The sequence below is a fragment of the Apostichopus japonicus genome, chromosome 3, assembly GCF_037975245.1.
Source record: "Apostichopus japonicus isolate 1M-3 chromosome 3, ASM3797524v1, whole genome shotgun sequence".
NCBI classification, from domain to species: Eukaryota; Metazoa; Echinodermata; class Holothuroidea; order Aspidochirotida; family Stichopodidae; genus Apostichopus; species Apostichopus japonicus.
In genome coordinates this window covers 2,331,690-2,355,329 of record NC_092563.1, presented here as the reverse complement: position 1 = coordinate 2,355,329, position 23,640 = coordinate 2,331,690, and the positions used below count along the sequence as shown (strand labels likewise).

General features: G+C 36.4%; 2 protein-coding genes across 3 annotated transcripts in view; one reads left to right on the top strand and one right to left on the bottom strand.

The window, feature by feature from the left end:
- Positions 1-77: 77 nt before the first annotated feature.
- On the bottom strand, positions 78-12,738 carry LOC139959882 (palmitoyltransferase ZDHHC3-like). Of its 2 annotated transcripts, none has more exons than XM_071957794.1 (8): positions 12,589-12,738; positions 9,211-9,409; positions 8,400-8,585; positions 7,386-7,531; positions 6,799-6,874; positions 5,628-5,709; positions 4,842-4,975; positions 78-4,441 (listed from the first exon to the last, which is right to left on the bottom strand). In XM_071957794.1, coding segments are annotated over exons 1-8 (990 nt in total). In that variant the 5' UTR covers positions 12,591-12,738; the 3' UTR covers positions 78-4,276. The 2 variants fall into 2 exon arrangements, with proteins under 2 accessions (XP_071813895.1, XP_071813903.1); XM_071957802.1 differs by lacking the exon at positions 12,589-12,738 and adding an exon at positions 12,432-12,551.
- A 149-nt stretch (positions 12,739-12,887) lies between these two features.
- Positions 12,888-23,640, top strand: part of LOC139959874 (rhophilin-2-like) — a 30,108-nt gene continuing 19,355 nt past the window's right edge. The window contains exons 1-2 of the mRNA XM_071957782.1: positions 12,888-13,471; positions 14,549-14,664. Of these exons, the coding sequence (XP_071813883.1) occupies positions 13,400-13,471; positions 14,549-14,664 (188 nt within the window). The 5' untranslated portion in view covers positions 12,888-13,399. The remainder of the gene's footprint in view (positions 13,472-14,548; positions 14,665-23,640) is intronic.

Genomic DNA, 23,640 nt, shown 5'->3' with positions numbered 1-23,640 from the left:
AACATGATTAATATAATTTTTTAGCCAATAAAAATATTTTTATGTTAGACCATGATACAGGATGACAAAAAATGGAGCATTTTATGAATACAAATGTATTTCTCTGAATCAATTCTTGTCTCTTATATACAAATGATCAACAGGATTCATATATATAAACTCTTCCTGCACTTATGCAAATTCTACCTAAGTCAGTACAAAAAAGTGGACATTAATATAAGCAAATCTGAAGGAATAAAAGTCCAGTAATAATTAAGTGTTTTTTACTGGGATGTTTACTGGGCAGAGTTTACTGTGATGATTCAAAAGTACATGGACATGAAATGTACACCAAGGAAAACCTCTCTTTGTTTGCACTCGTGGTTAAAACTAAGAGTATCACCTCACTGTCACCACAACCAGCACCAAGTAACTTTACGATATGACTTATATCAACATGACATTTTCATTACTTTTCATATTTAATATGAGGTAGTAACTACATCTTAAATTTTCCCCCAAGAAAAGAATAAAAAAAAGATGAAAATAGTCCATAAAACTTTGGTGTCATAATTAAAATGTCTTTTTTTGAGACAAGACAAAAATTATTCATGAAAATTATAATGGAAGTCTGGATCCAGTCAAATGTGACATTCATCTATATATGTTATTATAACTAGAATCTTCAACCAGGAAATCAACCAAATCCAAGAACTTAAGCAAACAATTAACCAAGTTTATAAGCCAGAAAAGCCCATTAGTTCCATGACAAAATAACAAATTATATATAATAAAATGTTGTCGTGTCTTAGTTCACAACTAAACATTTCAATGATGCCTTTCTTTTCTGAGAAGTAAATTGTTGGATTTTTTTTTTCTTCCCAAGAATATATATTGACACATTCCTGCTTTAAAGGCATATTTTTGTAATGATCTTTTTTTGTGCCAAATGAAGCTGTTTGTCAGGAAATAGACTTTGAGGATGTTGTTTTTCTGAGAAGTATATACTTTGGGAAAACACCTTCAACAATATATATATAACAATATAAAAAAAATAAAATTTTTTTCAAACACGTATTGTCTCCAGGTTCTCAGGATCATAACTTTAGTCTCTACCAACATAAAAAAAAAAATCTATTTATGTTTTATCCTTTTAATTTGGATATTAAATGGGAGACATGATTTATGCCTCCAACCACCACCATGGAGAATAATTAAAATGGCTGGAAATCAATGATTATGGGGAAACAATAAAATTTGAGCTCCTGTATGGATATAAAAAACGTAAAGAAGGCTAAATATATTGGTCATGTTCCCTAGGCAACCAAACCCAAAATAAAACTAAAAAAGTAACAATCAAATGAAGAAAGTACTTCTAGAAAACAATGTCAATTTAAGTTCATTGTTATAACCAAAGGTACCAGGCACTAAATGTCTGTTACAAACCATTTTGCCATGTCATCGACTATTTAAAACGGCCAAAAGTAAATATAAAAATTATAAAAATTGAAAAAAACATCAGAAAGTAACTAAGACATTAATCACAATAATTTGGAATGCAAAACGATTGATAAAACTAAACAACTGAAGGTAATCAGACAGAAAATGTTTAAATTACCATAACTAATGTATGGAAAAAAAAAGAGATGAATAAACATCGCCTTTGTATCATAGAGATAGCTAACTGAAAGAAACATATATTGCAGAGGAAACAGAACTAATGCTAAAAAAGTATAACAAAATTCTCAGGCTTACAGGATGACTTCAAGAAGAGCTTTAATCTTGATGTCTATGTCACAGTCCACCTTTAAGGAGAGTTTTAATCTTTATATGTCAGTCCAAGAATACAGAAGAAGAAACATTTGGGTGCTAGTAATTGTTTCAGTAGCTACTCCAGTTCTCATTATTTTCTAATATAAAATATGATCATCCCTGGAAAGCTCCTTTAACATTAATTCATGATGAAATGGGCTCTCCAGTGTAGTAGACATTACTAATAATGTTAATCCATCCTTTTATAAAATCTAATAACTCAACCAAAACATGTTGTTTTATCTTCACATCGGCTACAGACGATCCTTGCACGACATTCATCACCATTTTTTTGTTTTGACCAATTTGAAATGCATCGTAAACCGGGCCTTGAGGGAGCCATAAAAACTCTTGTTTTCCCCTTTGATATTTGTGTTGCATCTGAGAACTGACCTTACCATGATGTGTGTTAGACTAAACAGTTCAGTTACTTGGATTGATGACCGTCAGAAGTTTAAGGGACATTTCTAAAACAAAACTGTGGTATGGAAATACAACTTGGACTAATAGCAAGTCTATACTTTGTGGGTTACAACATATCAAAGGATACATTATTCATAGCAAGTAAAAATTAAATGTATTGGTCCAATTCTTCCATCTTCATACATTGTGCACTTGCTCAATTGTTGTAAAACAAATAGAATTATGAAATGATTCATTTTACTTCAGAAAGCACCAATTTGTAATTTAAATATGTGATGTCCCACATGGATAAATACATCAAGCTGTCTTTGTTTGTCTCCCTTTTTGTTATGACTCGTACAATCAGAATAATTACAAATTCAAATCAGTTTTAATCAATCGCTTACAACTGGATTTCAAAGAGGTTTACATGATCAGTACCTACTACTGACATAAAATCCCTTCAGAAAGATAATTTATTTTGTAAGGTTATAGAATCATGTTTTCTTTTAAAGGGGCTGGGTGAGGGAAGGGGGAGGGACAGTCAGTTATGGGTGTGGTCCTTTCATGGCATCACATAGTATTGCACATTATCTCATCAAAAGAAAAATGATACTTTTTAATATGTCATATCTCTCAAACCTGGAAATAGGTTATGATGATGATGCTGGGAATCGGATCAAGGTGCATTTTGCATCTTTGTTTTCAGTTTTATATCTTATACTTTTGTATAAAGACATTTACATAAATTCCTAGTAACTATACCGAAAGCCAAGCGAGCTATTGAAAGGTGCATTGTCGATCTACATTGATGAGTAACAAGGAAATACTTAACATTCAGACATGATTCAACCAGACTAAAGATACTTTCTTATTGGTTTCTATTAGTTTTCTATTGTGATTTGTGAATTGCATCAAACTAAACAGAGAGATAAATGCCAAATTCATTTACTGATGATGTTTTAGGAGTTGTATAAGCTAGCTTTAGTGAAACCATTCCACACACAAGATGTACTGTAATCCTGTGTGAAGTGATACACTACAACAGCAAAATTCGCTGGGGTTCAATTGATGACCGTCACATCTTAAGATATGCAGGCTGGGTTTTTTCTTGAGCACTTCTAAATTTAAAGGCAACCAGCTGCTATGAAGGGACCATATGATACTGAAACAAATATCAATAAGTATCCCAAAATAGCTGCAAAGTTTGAACAACTTCAAAACAAACCTCGAAAGCATTGTTTGAGAGGATGGAGTAATCTCCTGGCATCTCACCCATAGATTTCTGACTACATCTAAGTATCAACTTTCATAGCTGATATAAACCTAGTAGGGAAGTTTTCAGTGAGCTATGATACCATCTAGTGATGTTACTTTTTGTTTTGTTTTTTAGTCTCTTGAAGAGATTCAATTACTAAAAGCTCATATGTTGCATCTGGAGTAGAGCAGTGTTGATCCATTAACATTGGTGTTGATCCATCAACCCTCGGTGTTGATCCATCAGCGGCAGTGTTGATTCATCAACTGTCGGTGGTGATCCATCGGCGGCAGTGTTGATCCATCAACCATCAGTGTTGATCCATTAACATTGGTGTTGATCAATTAGACATCAGTGTTGATCCATCGGCCATCAGTGTTGATCCATTAACATTGGTGTTGATCAATTAGAAATCAGTGTTGATCCATCAACCACCAGTGTTGATCCATCAACCATCAGTGTTGAACCATCGACCATCAGTGTTGATCCATTAACATTGGTGTTGATCCATTAGCCATCAGTGTTGAACCTTCAACCACCAGTGTTGATCCATCAACCATCAGTGTTGATCCATCGGCCATCAGTGTTGATCCACTAATATTGGTGTTGATCCATTAGCCATCATTGTTGATCCATCAACTACCAGTGTTGATCCTTCAACCATCATTGTTGAACCACCGTCCATCAGTTTTAAGTCACCTCACATTGCAGCCTTGATCCATCAACACTTTCTTAGACTTCTGGAAACTTGGGGTCTCAATAAATACATAAACAGGTAAAGGTCTCTCCAATGGTAGCACGCTCTCTCTGTTAGTACACTCGGCATCAAACACTGTACATATATCTGAGATCCTTCCCGCTTCCTACGTCAGGTTTCACGAATGGATTCAACCACGACAGATTCATCTTACTTCCAAAGACAGACTTCATGGAAAGACATCTTGTCTTCTTGCTCCAGGTTGGTTGTTCTCGTTTCAGTTGTTCGATGCCCTTGATAAGAACGATCAACATTGAAACCGTTATCATCAACAAACAGAATGCTCGCATATTAAACAATAAGATGAAAGGGCCCAAAAAGACTTCTATTTTAAATTATTCAACTTCAGCCAACTTTGGTGGCTGGTATTTCATACCTAAATTTTATCACTGACGAACTGATTTTCAAACCTCACTTGCAATTCCACAAAATGTTACCTTTGTAAAATAGCCAAACGTTGACCCTGTCATCTTCAGTGTACTTACAAGATTGCCTTTTTGTATTCTTTCATTTTTGGACATCCAGGAAGCAAAGTCTGTGACCATATTCAATCATCGAACCAAGACTAGAAAGTTAAACTTCAGAGACCTTCCTGATTATCGTGACCTTTTGGATTTCAAAATGTGAACTTACCGTTTCGTCCGTGCAGATTGCATGGACTTGTGTGCAAAACATGATGAGAGTAAAAAGTGAAAATAGAAGGCCTTCCATTGTTAGGGTCATCATAAATATAACTGTAACTGGCAAAGAGAAATGGGCGCAGCTACCTGAAGAAGAGGAAAGAAGAAAAATACGAACAATACAGGATAATGAGGATACTGTTTATGATGAACAAACGATTGGTTACAAATATAGATATATATATATATATATATATATATATATATATATATAAAATACACATTTTTTTTTCAACTCATTAAGTTTTCAATTGCCTTTGTCATTTACCTCCATTTCATTAACAAAAGTCTGTTGACTTCGAGTTGGTTAGAATCATGTTTGATCTCTAGAGTAAGGCAAAAATGTCGCCAAAACAGAACTAGTATTGTTCGATACAGGTGACAAACACCTACAGTGGAATTACGACCTTCATTACCAGTTTCGAACCTCTGGACATACAATCAGCGTCCATAGCCTAGTGGTTAGGGTGTCCGTATATAAAGCGGGGGGCCCGGGTTCGAGATCCCAGTGGAGGCTGGAAGTTTTTTCACTGTTCTTGATTTTTCAACTCATTACGTTTTCAATTATATACATACACATATATGAGGATTAGTTTAGACTAGTGGAACACTAGTAGTTGTTACTCAGAGTGTCACGCACTGAGCGATCATCAGACAACAGCACTACATAAGTAACAACACCTCACAGAAATGGGTCAGTTTTTAATTAATGGTTGATACATCAGTGGTACAAACTTACCTCCCCATTCTGTTCCAACACAGCTGACAAAGTGTACAAGAAGCATAATAAGACTGTGTATTGAGACTAAGGCAATGTATAGCTGCAACAAAGATATAGAATATAATAACATGTAAGGGTTAGCTGGTTATATTCTTTCTGCCTGGCTGATGATAAGTGATAACTAGAAGAACAACCAACAGTTGTGGAAAAAAAAAATTACAAAACGTCGTCTGATGTGTAAGAAGTCACAATAAAACAATAATCGACTGATAATAAGAAGCAAATTAAACGGGACAGAAACCCACTCATCATCTTTGGGTAATAACATATCTTTTTGACAAACAACTAACCCCCCCCCTAAAAAAAAACAGCTAGGAAATATCTCGCTACATTTTGTGAGATGTTGTAGTTTAATTAGTCGTGTCTGGGAGCTATCTTTTTGTAAATCGGTGATGTCGTGGTGCCATTAGGATCTAACACATTTCACTTTTTTTTTCATGTTTTCAGTGTTGACACTGAAACCGATGCCATCATTCGTTCATATTAAGCGCTTCAATAGTTTAGATTCAGCATTTTCAAAACCCGTCTCTGATACAGAAAACAAAGATTGTGATAAATAAAGAAATACTTATAAAATGGAAGCACATGTGGCTCAATTATGTCATATTTAGACTTGATCAAGTCATCTGCCTTGTGTGTGAAGGAACATGAAAGTCTGTGATATCTCAGAAATGGAATCAGATTTTTCTTAGCTGCTTTGGAGAAGTTGCTGATAACAGTTATCTCTATCACTTCAATCTACAATGATGGTCGAATTTGTGTCTCCTTTAAAGTAGGGAAGAAGACGAACATTAAAGTCATAAAGAAAGAGCATCGAAAAATATGTAAACAAAACAGCTGGAATTTTTACAGTGCATTTCTCGAAACTGCCACGATACACAATCACTCTTTAATAATGTACGTATCCAAGGATTGTTATGTAAAAGGAAATTATTCTCGGTGAGAACGGAACGGACGAGCAGTTAAAGTTGGGTGACAGAAGGAAAAGGGTATTAATTGCATTAAGTGAGTATACATAGACTAGTAAGCTAGGTTAACAAAGAACTCATTAGAGCAATGCACAGTAAATATACTTGGTAACCAATGCATTCAAAAGAATGATTGGAAATAAAGAAAATTAACAACTTACTGTGAATAAGACAAAGTACTTTTGATTGAATTCCCCAACACAGTTATTCACCCAAGGGCAATGGTGATCCATTTTTCTGTTAAGGGAAAAAAAAACATTAAGCTTAATTGTATGTTTATGGTCAGTAGCCAAACAAAACAAAACAAATTCCAGTGGCATCACTATAACAAACTTGCTTCATAGCATTTTGACATAGTTGATTTTGAAAAAAAAAAATGTTGACATTCAATTATGGAATAGTCATTTTCTCTGTTTTCTTAACTGCAGTATAAACAGAAACTATACAACATGTTGGGTTTAAGAAGGATGGGGAGGGGGAGGGGGGGCTGCAGTTGTTGTTTGGTCTCATCTCAATGAGCCCTGAGTGTGACCTGGAACTTGAAATGAAATATGTTAGATAATACTAAATGGATACAACAATGGATGCAAAATACACACTTTGTTGATGTCGTCTGTGAGGTATGTTTCATTGCCCCCAACCCCCCAACACCCATCTGGTGAAAGCATTGAGTGTGAATTTCTTGCTCGTTTTAATGCTGGCCATTGCACAAAGACTCCGTAATTACCCCCGACCTTAACTCTCTTACCTTATACATCTTTTACACACACTGCAGTGATGAGTTCTTTCTGGTTTAATGCACACACATTTAGGACACCTATAAACCACCTGACCTACTTTCAGTCCCAAATTTCCAAGCTGGTCTCGGGTGGCGTTACCTAAAGGAATTGCTCCCTGCAATGATAGAAGAAAAACACAAATTCCAGCCAGAGGTATGGAAGAAGTTGCCCCTAAAAGAACATGTGGATGACAGGTAGTTTTTAAAAAAAAAATCCTATATTTAAAAAATTTGTCTTTCACTTTATTCCAAAGGTAAACTTTATGAATAGAATCAGGGCTGCCTCAAAATGTCATTTCCAGCATCGGTTGCTAGGTAACAACTCGGCTTCAATATCATGGGACACTATATGATAAACTAAAGGTTGACATATTACACTCAATATATAACAGCTTGTATTAGTAGCTACAGGTTCTATTTAAACGTTCTCCCTACTGGGAAGGGAATTTCAACAGGTGGGCCATTGAAAAGATTTCTGGCCATTTTGCAAAATGAACTGGCCCACAATTCTGTACTAATCAGATACATAGGCCCTTCAGTACCCTCACCTGCCTAATCTGCATATTGCTAAATCTAGGTATAGTGAGGATTTCATTTCTCTGTGGCCATTTGGCTACTATCAAATATTTCTCTCTGGCCTTTGCTGAAAATAAATTGAGAACCCCTTCCATATGATTTTTACAGAATTTAAGAACTTTACCCTCAAAAGGCATTTAAAACAGGTTTCTGGTGGCCTCCTCCTTGTATTTCCCTAACTTTTACACATTATAACCACATATCAAGAGTTGAAACAAAGCATATCATGTTGGCTTCTCTTTAAAAATACTTCTACAAGATGTAAATTAACCTGAACATACAGCTCAGGTTGTTTTTAATTTCTCATATAGCAGCAACAGCAAGGGGTCCACACGCTAAGAGTGTGATTCGGCAACATGTAGTCAGATAAAATGCAAACAGAGAGATTTATGCTAGAAGTTTACTTACTGGATCGTTCATCATGGCTTTGATGTGGGATATGAAGGCGAGGAAACCGAGGCTGTTAAATATGAATCCATTTATCGTTGAATAGACATCCCATCCGATGGGATACAAAAGCACTGCGTCAGTTACTATAACACCATAGAAAAGGAGCGCATATGTAAGGACTGCACATATAATGCCGCAGGGATCCTGTAAGAAAGAGTACAGAATACAAGAGTTTGGCTATAAACACTATTAATATTAACACACCTTGGATGTTGAATTTTTTCGTCCCTTATATTTTGGAAATTGGGAAAGTTGTAGGAGGTTGTTGGATTTTGAGATCTACTTTGATAAGACCTAATAACCCCAACTTCTCTCAGCATGGTCATTGCCCCCTTTGTTGGTCACCAAAACAACTGACGCACAATATGCCTGGTTTCAACACACATAACACACAAAATTGACCAACAATATACATACCTTGATGCACAAAATGAGCCCACCTTCACTGTTGCATATTTACAAACAACAGAAATGGCTCAAATGTTTTAAAGTTGAAAGCTCAACAGCTATACATTGAAACAACCTGTTTGGAGAGTGTTTGTGTTCCTAGCAGAATCAGCTGCAGCAAACCATGTCTATCAACCTTCTTGAGTGTAGGAATTGACTCACAATGATGCACCCCTGAGTGCAGAAAACGACTGACATCTATAGTACAGTGACTGATCAGTAAAGTGGTCTCTCATCTGACTAACCAATCCAATTGAGGAAGGGGTGGGGGAGGAGGGTGGGGAGGGGAAGAGGGGTAAGGTTGTGTGGGTGCATTAGTTACCTGGATGAACCACGCCTGATGTATGCCTAAGGAACGAGTCAAACCACAACATCTGCAGCACTTGTTGTTGGATTCAGAGAGGCGTGACACCTGTTTTTCAAGGTCGTCTTCAGTTTTAGACTGTCCTTTCTTATGTAGTGGCTCCAATCGGAGCCCATGTCCTTGGGAAGGAGTCATATCTGTGTGTTCCACTTTGAACCTATAGATGTAAAAAGAGAGAGAACACCATTGAAAAATGTCAGATATACTATGTCTGCCACCAAAGATGAGCAATATGTTATACATACGTATATATAACAAAATATATATATGACTATATATGATATAACTATGACTATATATTAGTGTTTGCACGGGTTATCCAGGTACCCGGGTACCCACCCGACGCGATACTATCCGGTTCCTAATTTATTACACGAATCCTACGCAAAGTGTGATTTAAAAAAAAAAATTTGGCAAACCGACGGTTAGGCAGATTTCCCATTGACTTAGTGTGGTGTTAGGCTACCATGTGGTCGAAGATAACAGCAATAACGAAGGTAACCGCCCGACGCAATACTACCCAGTTCCTAATTTATTACCCGAATCCTACGCAAAGTGTGATTTTTTTTTAAATTTGCAAACCGATGGTTAGGCAGATTTCCAATTGACTTAGTGTGGTGTTAGGCTACCATGTGGTCGAAGATAACAGCAATAACCAAAGTATTCCATGGATATGTTATAACTGCGTCACAATTTCAGCTAATAAACAGATGGCTAGGCTAGATTACCCCATTGACTTAGTGTGGTGTTAGGCAACCAGGTGGTTGAACGTAACAGCAATAAAGAAAGTATTCCATGGATATCTTATAACTGCGTCACAATTTCAGGGAATAAACATGGTTAGCCTTAGCTAGATTTCTCATTGACTTAGTGTGGTGTTAGCTACCATGTGGAAGAAATTATTATTTATTCATTCGTTTATTTCATAGAAGGAAAGGCTGACAAGGAATTTTACAAGATGTTTATGGATTATAGACGGGATAACTAAAAAATAATAATCGCAAGTGGCTTTTTACTAATTGTTTTTTCCAAATGCGATTAAATTGCGCGAATCGCGCAATATCGCGGCTAATGCGAACCCTGGGCCTGCATAATAGATAGTAGTAGTAACAATTGTTTAAGAGCTAAGTTGGATATTTATATGGTCTGATCCAATAGGCGTGGAGAGCAAGCATAAGCAGCGGCGGCAATGCGATATTAGTAGTAATGTTAATTATATGGAGTTATTAACAAGTTAATGAAAGAAACAAAAGCAAATAGAAATTATTGAGGAAGGTTTTATACCTTATCTTACACCTACGTATTTGAACATGAAAACATTGTCAGTAGAGAATAAAATTCATATATTATAGCATCCAATATGTAATTTCTTGAAAATCGTGATCCCGGTTACACGGATACCCGACGGGTAACGGCTCTCGGGTACTCAGTTCCCGATTTTTGGACCCATGTAAACACTACTATATATATATATGACTATATATATGACTATACATATGACTATATATATGACTATATATATATATATATATATTTATCACTTTCGGTGATCATGCACTGAAGAAAAGCTACAGTAGTTTTGCTCGTAAGCTCTGCAAAAACAAAACATTGGCTATGTTAGTAATAGTTCCAATCACTTACTTAATTAAATTTTTGTATCGCACTCGAGATCCAGACCTTCTCTAAATGCAGCATAGTTATTTGACAGTTTTTCCTGTTATTTCTTTAAATATGTATAGCATGGCGGCCTAATAATTGAAGCACTTAAGGATTTGATCAACGATATCTATCAAGGAAAAATCAAAATCACTCATATGCAATTTTCAAATGTGTAGTTCCTCAGAAATATAATGATCTCAAAATATTTATTGTTCTGTGCCTAAGCAACATACAATTGAGCAGAATTTGACCACAAAATGTCTGCCGAATCAAGTTCTTTCGTACCCCGAAATTGACACATTCGTCGATATGCTGACTTTAAGCTGTAAGTAACCATCCATTGACTCTGGATGCTGTTTGCTATGCTCTGAGCCTCTAAGCTCAGGTCCCAGAGAGAAGTGGTAATTTTGGTTATTTGTAAGGAGTAAGATTTCCAAATGCCAAAAATATGTGCAAAACTGTGGGGGGGGGGGGGGTTTAAATGCTTAAAAAAAAAACACAATTTGATCAGCCCATACCTAAAACGGATTAAAACTCATGAAATATGTAACTCTGCTTCGCTAAAAAAGTTTAGGTTTCCTGCTGTATCGTTGCTAGTAATATTTGGAAATTATAGTGAGTCGGAAAATCCAGAACAGTGAAAATCTTCCAGCCTCCACTGGGATTCGAACCTGGGCCACTACGCTATGGACCCTGATTGTATGTCCAGGGGTTCAAAACCAGTAATGAAGGTCGTAATTCCACTGTAGGCATTTGTCACCTGTATTGAAAAATACTAGTTCTGTTTGGTGACTTATTTGCCTTATTCTAGAGATCAATCATGATGCTAACCAACTCGAAATCATTTGTGATTCCTAAAGCCAGATCTCGAAAGAGATACTTTCTTCAAAGATATATATATACATATACATGTGCATCATCTGTTCCGCAGACAGGTCCCAACAGCACTGAAAACCATTGGATAAATGAATCATGGACATCTGGACGACTAAGTTAATTGTCAATCTGTAGTGAACACAGTGAAGTTATACTAGTACTACTACCCTACTTTCAAATGTAAGCTATTCTGCTTCTAATTAATTCGAGGGACGTCTCATACATTTCTGCAATAAATTGTACATGATCTGAATTGATTTAAATGTCACTTTGAGGTTTTGGTACTAATTTAGAATCCGTACCATTCGACCCTACTTCCTAACCCCTAACCCTATTCCCTACTTCCTAACCCTATTCCCTACTTCCTAACCCTAATTCCTAACCCTACTCCCTAACCCTACTTCCTAACCCCTAACCTTATTCTGCCGATTCGAAGTAAGCTTTCCCATTCATATGGTACGGATTCTAAAGTTAGGCCGAGGTTTTTCCCACTTTGAGGTGAGAAAAAGCTGATAAGAACCCATCAACCCTGTGGTTATAGGCATAGGACTAAGACTGTCTAAACTCTAACACTACAGTTAGGAGACCTAGGCTAAGCCTACAGGCTACAGTATGATAAGTGACAGTAACTAGGCTACGCTTACTTCCGAGCATGCGAATTGCGATATACCTCGCTACGCCTTGCTGATTTGTCAGGCTGGATGAATTTTTTTCTGGTGATAAAATTTCGAAAAGAATTTCTACGGTCAACAGAATTACTTATAACTAGAAGCTTAAGGTATAATCCAATAAGCTACCTACATAACAACTTCGTAATTCTGTCTTCCAACTGTTTCCGCTCGTTGTGTTTGCAAACTGGGAACAAGCTAAGCATATACACCAACACATAGATAATGTCAGGTCATGTATGAAGCACTTGTTCAATTCGGTTGTTTGTTATGATACCACCCGTGTCTTGTTATTTCTCTAAGAATCTGATGGAGCGCCATCTTTTAACTATCTACCCACCTCCACCAGCGTAAAATTTCTCGCTATAGTTGAGATTTATAGCCAAAGATATATGTTAATAGAATACTTACATCATTAAACGACAACGTCGAATGAGTGACATATTATTTGAAGATTATATTACAAAGTAGGAAAAGGGAGCTCCTAAAATGACTGCTCTAATTTCAAAGAATACGGACATTGTTAGCGCAGCTCGCAACTGTTGATTGTATATTGCCATATGACGATTATTTCTTTCTAGAGAAGTCACAACATAAGTCAACGCATAATCTATAACTCACGTAACATTCGTATCTTGAACAGTACAAGTGGTTGTTGTTTACGTACAACTGATTCATCGAAATTACTACGTTACACTTCGCGGAATTTGGAACTAGGCTAGGCCTATTAAAAGAATTCTTATAATACAGCCTAACGTCAAACTTCACAGTTGGTATAAATAGGGCAGTACTCAGAGTAGTAGTCTACAACTCTACATTTTTTCATCAGACTCCTAACGTTCACCTTCCGATCGAGAAATGATAAGGCGACTGCAAGCTAGTTCCAATTAATATCACTGTCCTTACGAAATTAGCGCAGAACAGAGTTAAAATTCTAAACCGCGATGAGGGACATTTCAACTGAACCAGACAATGACATGGATCCAGATGAAAATATGAATGGAACTCTTCGTAAGGTGAGATAACCGGTCTTTTAAGAGAAACCAATGTTAGGCTTTGTTACTTAGTTCTTGCCTAAGCTATAGGCAATGAAGGTGCTAACCCTTGCTTTAAGTTTAAGTACTTTTTTCATTAACCTAATGGCAGGTACGACTAGGAGTTAAGTTAGGCCCAGACTAGCCTAGGTAGGCATGCCTGGTGTGTAGGCCAAACTGTACTGTCTTTCACTTGTTACACTTACAAATTAGCGTTGTGTTCCTTACATTTTCTTTTCTTGAAGTAGAGGGGTGATATTTTTGGTCATCAGAGTTTGTACTTGAAGTGTACCTAGCCTAGAGTAGTAGGCCTAGGCTAGTACTAGTAGGCCTAGGCCTAGTAGTATTTTTTTACTTTAAGATTTCTTCATAGACGAATGTTTAGTAGTTTTCTTAAGTCAAATTCTTTTTCATTATAAGATGATTTAGTCTAGTCTAAATGAAAATCAGGTAGCCTAGTTTAACAGAACGAAGCAAGGAAAAATTTCCCTTTACGCGTGTGTTGAAGTTTACCGTATAATTCTGCTAAATTGGTGAAATAATCCACGAAAGTGTCTCAAAATACATAATTAATGTTCTCAAGTTTCACTGTGGGAATAGTGGCCATTCCGTTAAGTCTTTGTAGATTAAAATTGTGATTGAAAAAGTGGTTAGAATTTGACTAATGAACACAGCAACTACAGTTTCTGTTAGTTCAGCTTCATATACGTATAACATATAGTACGTAAATTTACAGAACATGACAAATTACTGTATTCTACCAGTCAAAAGGTGTAATAAACCACAGAAGGCAAAAGTAAGCAAGAGGAGAAGATAAGAAAAGAGAAAGCTAACTCCACTTGAAGGGAGGAGAGGGAAGGCTGGTGGGGGGGGGGGGGGGGCTGGCAATACCACCCTTCTGGGAAACAAGCTACCCCAGTAAGCCCTCTCCTCAGAAGAAACCAGATATACACCAGAGGATAAGTTCCTCGATAAGGGGATAGAGAAATATAATTTGGATGATTTGAATGATTCTTCTGTGGATCAATTAAATTATTCCTTCCTTGTTCTCCTATTTAGGGATCAGATCCTTTGGGACATACAGTTCGGAGTAAACTGCAAGCACAAAGGCAGAAACTTAACCACCAGATTAATAAGGAGATGTTAATGAGAGATGGTGCTGTTAACTTATACAGGTAAGACCAACTCAAGATCAGCAAGACAATTAGTACGAACATCAACATTCAATGTACAAAGAGCCAACTGTTTCTCTTCCATTCAAGACCTTGGTACAATGTACTTTTAAGTCCACTTTTCATGAAATTATGTTTGCCATGGCTTTTCAAGATGAGGAATTTGTCTTGCTGGTCTAATGACAACTTGTACTGCTCAAATTCTTTGACTTATAGACAATACTGTAGATTGTCTTTTCATTGTCACTCAAACAACTTTGATTTTTCTCTTGGGTTCTAGTGAGTCGTCTAACAGGATTGGTGTAAAAATGGAAAGCATGCTTGAGTGATTGTGTCTTGTCCTCCACTTCCCTCCTCCCTACTCCTCCCATCCCACTCCTCCCATCCTTCCACCCCCCCCCCCAAAAAAAACCATGAAAGACAGAATGAGTTGTATCTCATACCTTGAAAATGTAATTATGTTAATGTGGTTTTCCCAAAAAATCTCAGACCACTGAAATATCCTTAAGAAAATCAGTCCTGTCCTCCATAGTATCACAATTAGAACTCCATGAAGTGCCATGTAACCTTTTCAATGCTTCTGTTACAACACTAGAAAGAAATACCTAGAGATCATTTCCCGTCTGTATACATTAGTCCATAGAACAATGATACATCCTTTTTTCTTGGGTGGACTACAGTTCCTTTTGCTTTGAATTGTAGCAAATAGTCCTCTCCTTTCTGTAATCCTATTAAATTTTTAACAAGACATATTTGATTCTATTTATCCTCTCAAATTTCACATTCTCATCCTGTGAGTCAGTGGTTTGGTAAGTGTGGCAATGTATGTGAAATCCTATATGAAGGGAAAATTGGTAGCAAAACCTTACTCTGAACTTTTGGCACCCTGGCAATAAATTTAGCAGGACCTGTTAATACCTCAAGTAACATGTCTGGGGTGGACTTGACCACATTTCACCCTGGTGTTGACCACATTTCCACCCTGTTTGGGAGTCATAAAACATGACTAGTGATGTTCTAAACAGGGAGTGTCTCAACTCCCAACACCAAAGGCTCCCCATTGATTTGAATGATACAAGGTGTGACTTGCCTAAAACGAATAGTGTACTATAGTCTGGCATTTGACTGTCCTCCTGTGACCTGACAACTCACAGAGCCCCACTCAGGTTCATTTAACCTGGTTTTATGGTCAGACACTAAATATCATCATTGATAAAAAATATTTTTAATTGCTCTGTTTAAGTCCAGTGCATCACTGCACTGTTGCTATGGGTTCTAGCAAGTTTTGATAAATTTTTGAGTAAACTTTCCCATGTTTTCTCTGTATGAAACAGATTCAACCCAATTGACATGTTGAACTGCAATTGGTCATTACACTGTTTTACATACATGCTGTTCTCTGATGACTTGGTACTTCAGAAACTACCAGCACTGCTGCACAATTTGTAAGAGAAGTTTAATGTTAATTTTGAAATGCTGTGAAGCCTATTCTGATTAAATTAATATGTTCATTGGTTAATTTTCTGAACAGTGATCTGTAGGTCTTGTTACTGTATCTATGGGGCTAACTGTATGCCAGCCTATTGTTATTATAGCCACCCTTGCAGTATTTGACACTATTTCAACTGGTTTGGGTGTTTTCTTTTTAAATGGTATTTAATCTTTTTGTGTTTATTTTGTGCCAGCCCTGCTCTTACCTTTGTTTATGCTTCAGTAATTTTTAAACTGACCTGTTTCTAGTGGCCTTACTATGTTTGTAGCAAACTTAAGCCAAATTTTGCCTGATCTGTCCAAGCATGGAAATTTGTTATTATCGGGCAAAAGGGAACTGGTAAATGTATCATGTTTAGCAGAACTTTAGGAACCATGATAAGATGGATCTAGTCAGCAGATCAGAGAAGTGTGGTTTTAGTTTCTTGTAAAACTAAAAATTTATAATGTGGTTTCTTCTATCTATAGAGAAGAAGTGTAGTACAGTATAAAGACAGAGCTCGAGATATATGCAGACAGAACTAGTGTTACTGTACCAAGGTTCAAAACAGAAATTTGGTCATCTCGGAAGACCATTAAAAACGTGCACTGCAATGTGTACCGCTAGACTGATGGTTTAATGGGACTTCAAAGAAAATGTGGAAGAAAGAGTTGCACTTTGAATAATAACAATTAAGAGGCTTAGCAAGTTTTGGATGACTTTTGTGTTCCATTTGTTGTTGTTTTGTTTCTTGGCAGCCTCCATAACTCACTAGCGTTAGAATTAAAAACATTTACCAAATTGAATGTATCAACCTGCAGTACCTGTACACTACATGTACAAAGAATATAAAATGTGTCTCAAATGGCCTGCCAAAGTTTGTGCCCAGGGCTATATTCATAAGAAATAATGAAGTCTTCCTGGATACAGTTTCATCCGTAGACAGTCTGGATCATCCTCATTGCTCTGATCATGATGGCTCTGTTTATGTTTATGTAAATTGAAGTTAAAAGGTTACAAACAGTGACAATAGCTTGGTCATTGTGCTATTAAACTGCAGTTAATTATAAATGATCATCATTATAATACAGATATATTTAGGTCATCCTTCTCAAGGTCAGTTCGAATGGTCATACCATGCGACCAAATTTCTGTTCGGACACCAGACTCAACATTTTGAGTTTGTCTTATAGACGACCAATTCTTACTGTATATATACATCAAATTCAGTTTATATTGTGATTCAAAACCTCCAAATTCATAGTTCAAATGATGAATTGGTATCATCCACTAAAGCTGGTGTACTATTCACCAAACCTACACATTTACTTCGCTCATCTCATAACCTGTCTCCAAACTTGAATGGAACGGCTGTCCAAGCGACAGCCAGTAAAGAAATCCTTAACAGTTTGCCCTGCTTCACTTACCTGTCTCATCTCTACACCCCAATGCACCCCAATCTGCCATACTGTACCCAACCTGGTACAAACATTGGTAACAGATAAAAGCACCGTACCCCTGTTGACTCATGCCACTAGTTCCATTGACCATTGACACAGTCCCACTATCAAGCAAATAAAGTACTTAGTTGTTCGTTACAGTATTTCAGTGCCGGAAATACATGTAAGAGACTACACTGGGATATACATATCCAATGGGTAAGGAAGGAGAAGGGATATATGACTATGATCTATATAACTTTACTTGTATGTAAGAGACTACACTGGGATATATATATATTCAACAAAACGTTTCTCTTTGATTTGAAATTTTGAGACCATAACGAGAACAATTATAAGGGTTAGACCAAACCAGTTTATTGTACGTAATATTTATCATTGATATACATGTAGCAACAAACTAACATGTTGATGTTTTGTTGATTTTGACAGGTGTTTTTATTGACTATTTAAACGAAAAACGTTGTACATATAACTTGATAACTAAATCTGTGCTGCAGGCAAGCATGGTAACAGCCACAACTCTGAGTCACCATTTGAAATCCATTGTTGTATTCACTGTGGAACCAATTTCAGTGAACCTTTAGGGGCGGAATGATAAAGTGATTATATTTTACATATTTTACTAAATGGAATCTATAGAATTGCAAATTGAGTCCACAATGAGAGAAAAAGCCTGATATAATCAATTCCAGAGATAGGTCTAAATGCATTGTAATACTGAGGAAAACAATAACTTTGCAACGAAGCGTAGCTGTCTGCCAGCCAAACTAATACTGTTGAGTTAGTTTTTGTTTCCATGGTTATATGATCTCTTCAATGTAGAATGTTCCGGGTGTATTGAGTTAAACGCTACAAGATTGGATAACCTTTATGTCACTTGATAGTATCGTACACTGTAACAGTATGCTTATAAAGCTGATGAATTGAACTTCAATGGCTGAAATGTTAGAATTCCCATATACTTTTTGATACACTATTGAAGAAATAGTCATCCAAGATTGAGCCTGGGCACAAAAAATCAAACAAGTGTTGACATTAAAACTGATCCACTCTCAACCCCCCTCCCCTCCCCCCGGGGGGTTCCCATTGCATAGACTAAATTGTCCAGGTGGTCATAATGACTTTACATGAAATGTGTGTACTGTACATGTAATAAACTTAAATTTACTAACTTAAACAGTTAAATTTCAATTGGTACAAACCAAGTGGTGGAATTTTCCAAAGACTTTAAATGCAGTAGAAGCTTATTCACATAGACAACAGCAGAGCAAGCATTCCAAGCAATGAAATAATGTTAGAAGATCTTTGATGGATATTAAAATCAAACTTGTGGGTTTATTAAAGTCCCATGCATAAAGCACTTGAAATACAGAGAAGGTGGACTTGTAAACCAATCAAATTTAAGAAAATCAAGTAGTTAAAAGATAGCATAATGTCAACCAAAGAACCACAACCCATGCTAAGGTTACACACTGCCCTACCATGCACCCATATCACAACAACCCGATTATAATGAGCCAGAAAATCCCCTAGGAGAAAGCAAGCAGAATAAGAATGCTTAGATAATAACATTATAAATGAGCTTTGTAGATCTAAGAAATTCTTTAAAGTTAGCAATTGATGGTATTCAATGACTTTAGGCAGTCGTTCAGAATTCCAGATCTTTGTGGACTTTCAAGCAAATACAATTAATGCTGCGTGGAATTCGAAAAGACTTTGGTGAATGCTCAGAGAGTTGCTTACAAGTGAGTGCTTTTTTTTGTGGAAAAAAGATCCAAATAAAGTCGAAGCATGCTTGCAAATTTTATGCCCGTTGTGTTGGAAAGCCTTGGAAGACGTGTGTTCACTGTTCATTAAAAAAGGAAAATAAGAGGAGTTATATCCACAATATGTTCTTTAAAGTTTAAAGTAATCTACATAAACACCCAGCAGAGGCCTAGTTTATAAACCCTCTAGAAAGAAAAGTTCGCTCGTCAAGACCTGAAACAATATCGCAACTGACAGAGTTACCAGGAAGTAGGAAAGAAGATGTTTATGTTTTTGTTGAGGAGATAGCAACAGATGGGTATCCCCTATGGTAGGGATGGCAGTAATAACCAATCATAGGGTATCAACTAATTAATCTGTCTTGTGGTTTCCTTACAATATATCCTGTTTATTTCTATCTCTTGAATTTGAGATGTCTTAAGGGAGTATCAACTATGACTAAGTAAGAAGTGATGAAGTAAATTTCTTGCTACGGGGCACTAAAAATAACTCAATATGTAAAACAATTGCGGTAAAGACTACGGAATAATTTATCCAGTATTCACATCATGGCAGAATGAAATGCTCAAATATAGCAGCACGTAATAGCAATTTTCTACACAGGCACTACAGTATTGAATGAGTTGGGGGGGGGGGGGGAATACAGAGCCTTCGAAAAATGCTACACCAAAAAAAATTGAACTGGACAACTATTTCCCTAGATAACAATTTCACAATTTGAGAGTGAAGATCAAGTATTAAAAGGGCATACTTCTCAATTTACTTGTGACATATGAATAGCTGAATTGAAAGAAAGTGTTGTTGAATAAAAACGTTTCCACCTGGAAAAATTTAAAGTTCATCCATGGTCATTTCACTCTTATTGGTCACTGGGAGACCGGTATTTTGACCCTCCATAGCTTCCTTTCATTAAGTGGGGAAATTCCAGGACGGATTGTGTGTAAATTATAAACACATTTGATCCATCCTGTTGTTGGCTTAATAATCTCCAGAGGGTCTGATCATTCTGATGTTTGGTCTAGCTCCCTTGATCCCTTTATTTCACTTGTTACATTGTTGTCCATCTGTTTTCTTGTTGTTTCTATAAACAATAAGCCCTTAAAGAAAATTGTGTTAGAATCTAAACATCAGGGCCTCTAACTTGTATACATACATATTATTGCATTTTATTTTCCTTATTTCGGTTTCAATGCAAACTGATTATGAAGACCAAAGAGCTTACCCTCCATCCAAATTGTTGATTCAGTCTTTGGATTGATTTGTACACAATGGCTGGCTATACAGTCATACATATACGTACGAAAATTGATCAATTTAAATTAAGCCTAGGTGGTCCCTGTTTGACCAAAAACAATTTGCTCATCACTTATAATAGAAGAATCATGTGAACATTAGCATTTTAACATCAGTAATTTGGCACCCTGAGAGATTTAATAGAAGCTTTCTGTAAGTTTATCGTTCGGTACCGTAGTCTAAAATATTCACTAGTGCCAATCATCAAAAACAGGAAGCTAAACATAGTTCATGGAACGGGGAGAATGGGGTCGATCACATCTTTCTGATGTGAATGCAATCCGATCAAGTCCTCTGCAATTTACTGTTGTTATTGGGTAATCATTCGTGGTGTTGGTTCGCCAGGCGTGACGGTGGTGGCGATGCTTCCGGATTTGATAATAGTCTTGATTTTCAGTCCAAAGTTCAGTGGAATTCAGGATCTGATATATGCATGGAAATGACTCATAGAGATTCTGTTTGTTATATTTGCTGTTGACAGCAGGTAAGTAGATGTTTACCAACGATTACCACTCTGCAAACAATCCTCTGCCGGGCAAAAGTGAATTATAGCTGAAACGGTAATTTGTTACGAAAGTTAGAAATGAAAAATATATCCGCTTTTTTTTTATGCAACTCTGATTTTTAGTCAGATTTCAAACTAGATTCGAGATATAATGGGACACATTTTTGCTAGTCACGGAAGGACAGTTTGGAAAGATTTGATATTTCATGAAAACTAAGAAATGGAGTTCTATTGAAATTTGTCAGTATCTTCTGCAGGATTGTAGCAAACTAGCTGTTTCACAAGTTCCACCATGTTTAAAGTCACAGATAGCTCAATAAAAATAATGATTATTAATAAGAAAATTGCATAGAACGGTTTTATTTACACTGAGCTTTTAAGGTAGTATATAAGTTGGAAAGATCGAAGTTAAAATTTGGCAGACACACATTGAGACTTTAAACCAATACTAAAAGTGGTTTAACATAAACTTGATAAAGTTTGCATGCGTATGCCCTGTGTATTCACCATAGCTATAAATACAGTGCAATAGTCCTAACTACCAATTTACCAAATGAAAAAAAAAAAAACCCTTAGGAAAATGTAAAAGTTTAAAGCAATCAGAGAAGTTTACAGTTTTGGTGGTTTGGAAATTGTTGAATACTACATACAGTTTGGTCAAAATTCCCCTGTACAGTACAGTAAATATAGCACAATTTCTACCCTCCTCTGATACCTCAATGAGTTAGGTTGTTGAAAGTTTGTTACATACAAACACCACTGTGCAAGATGCTGATTCAACTGTCAGGAATTTTGCAAGAAAAATCCCAAAATACAAAACAAAACAAGAAATGTTATCATCAGAATTTCAGACAGGGATTTAACCTTTTCATTTCAGATGTTATTTGAGCTGAAGACTTCAGAGTAATATGAGTTTGTTTTGTTATGGCTGTCTGTTATAATGAGGCAGGGTTGTTGTTTTGACAGGGTGTTTGTGAAAGGTGTACAGGTATTGAATTGTAGCATTGTGGATTGCTTGAAAATGTGACCTTTAGACTCCTTGCTGAGGAGGGAATGCTTCATGATAAAGATTGGCAATTGGGGTAGTCGAGATTGGTAATATGTCTCTGCTGAGTAAGACTGTTACTATGTATGACAAATAACAGTATGAATATGACTACAGCTTACATAGGATGCATACTAAATACTAAAATCAAAGTTAATATCATGTACTGAAATGATGGACTACAGATCAGTGGCCTTCATGTAATAGTTGGCATATGGTTGTAGTAGCTCTGTGATGGAATCTTTGAAGAGAAGAACAGTAATTTGTACTAAACCTCTCCTCTCCCTCTCCTGGTGTGAAAACTGTCGAGGTTTCATAGAAAATCAAATTAAGTTAAATTCCAACTGAATTATAATTGATGCGTAGTTGGTTCGGTTTCGGATGTTTCAAGATTGATGTTCCATGAGTAACTGAGTAAATGTCAAGTAGATACAGTTATCAGCATGTGTGTGTGTGCGTGTGTGTGTGTGTACATACAGTACTATACATGTATGTGTGTGTGTGTGTGTGTCTATATGTGACGTGTCATGATGTGTGTCTGTCTGTGTGTATGTGTGTATGTATGTATGTATGGCTGTGGAGGGAGGGAGTGCGGATGGGGACAGGAGAGTAGGAGAGCTTGGGGTGGTATCCCCCTAAAGAGAGACTGACCGATGTTTGAAGCATGCTGAGAGTACTGTACCACAATTTTGAAATACTTATTCTGTTCCTCTCTCTCTTACCTGTTCTCTGGCTCTATGTTTACTACTTTCCTATTTACCTATGGTAAACACTATGACTGGATTACGCCCTCAGTCATCTAGGACAAAATTTAAATGAAATTAACTGGGTTACTGTGATTTAGATAAAAATTTACATCTACTGTACAAGTCAACTGGTGGTGTTGTCTTAGTACAATAGTACTAACAAAGTTATCTAGCTTTCAAACTTTTAGGCTCATAACCCTGGAACTCTTAGTTATAGGTTACTATATGATACTAAAATTTGTTGCTGTTTCTAAAGCGATCAAAGCCAATTGATAAATTAACAAATTCCTGAAGGAAAAATGCAAGTTTGATGTTTCTCATTTAAGGTGACTCTTAGTACTCTATCAGTACATTGGCATATTTGTTGTCCCTCTTTCCTGTCTTCTGATTGAAACTGAGGGGTTTGGACTGAACTATTTCTTTTTGATTTTGTGGTCATCTTTAACTTTTCTGCAGTACTGTGACTGCAGATGGTTCATGGTACTTTCTGATAATTGATGTAATGATACATGTATGAGGGATACATAGATTCCAAATTTTCCAATGCAATTTCTGAGTTTCAGTTTTGTAAGATATAAAAGTGATTAAAAACATGAGACGCCTCATTATGTATCAAACCGTTGGTTAGAACGCTGAGTACTTAAATTAACTCGCTTTTTAAAAGCTTGTTGCAAGCTCAACACAATTGG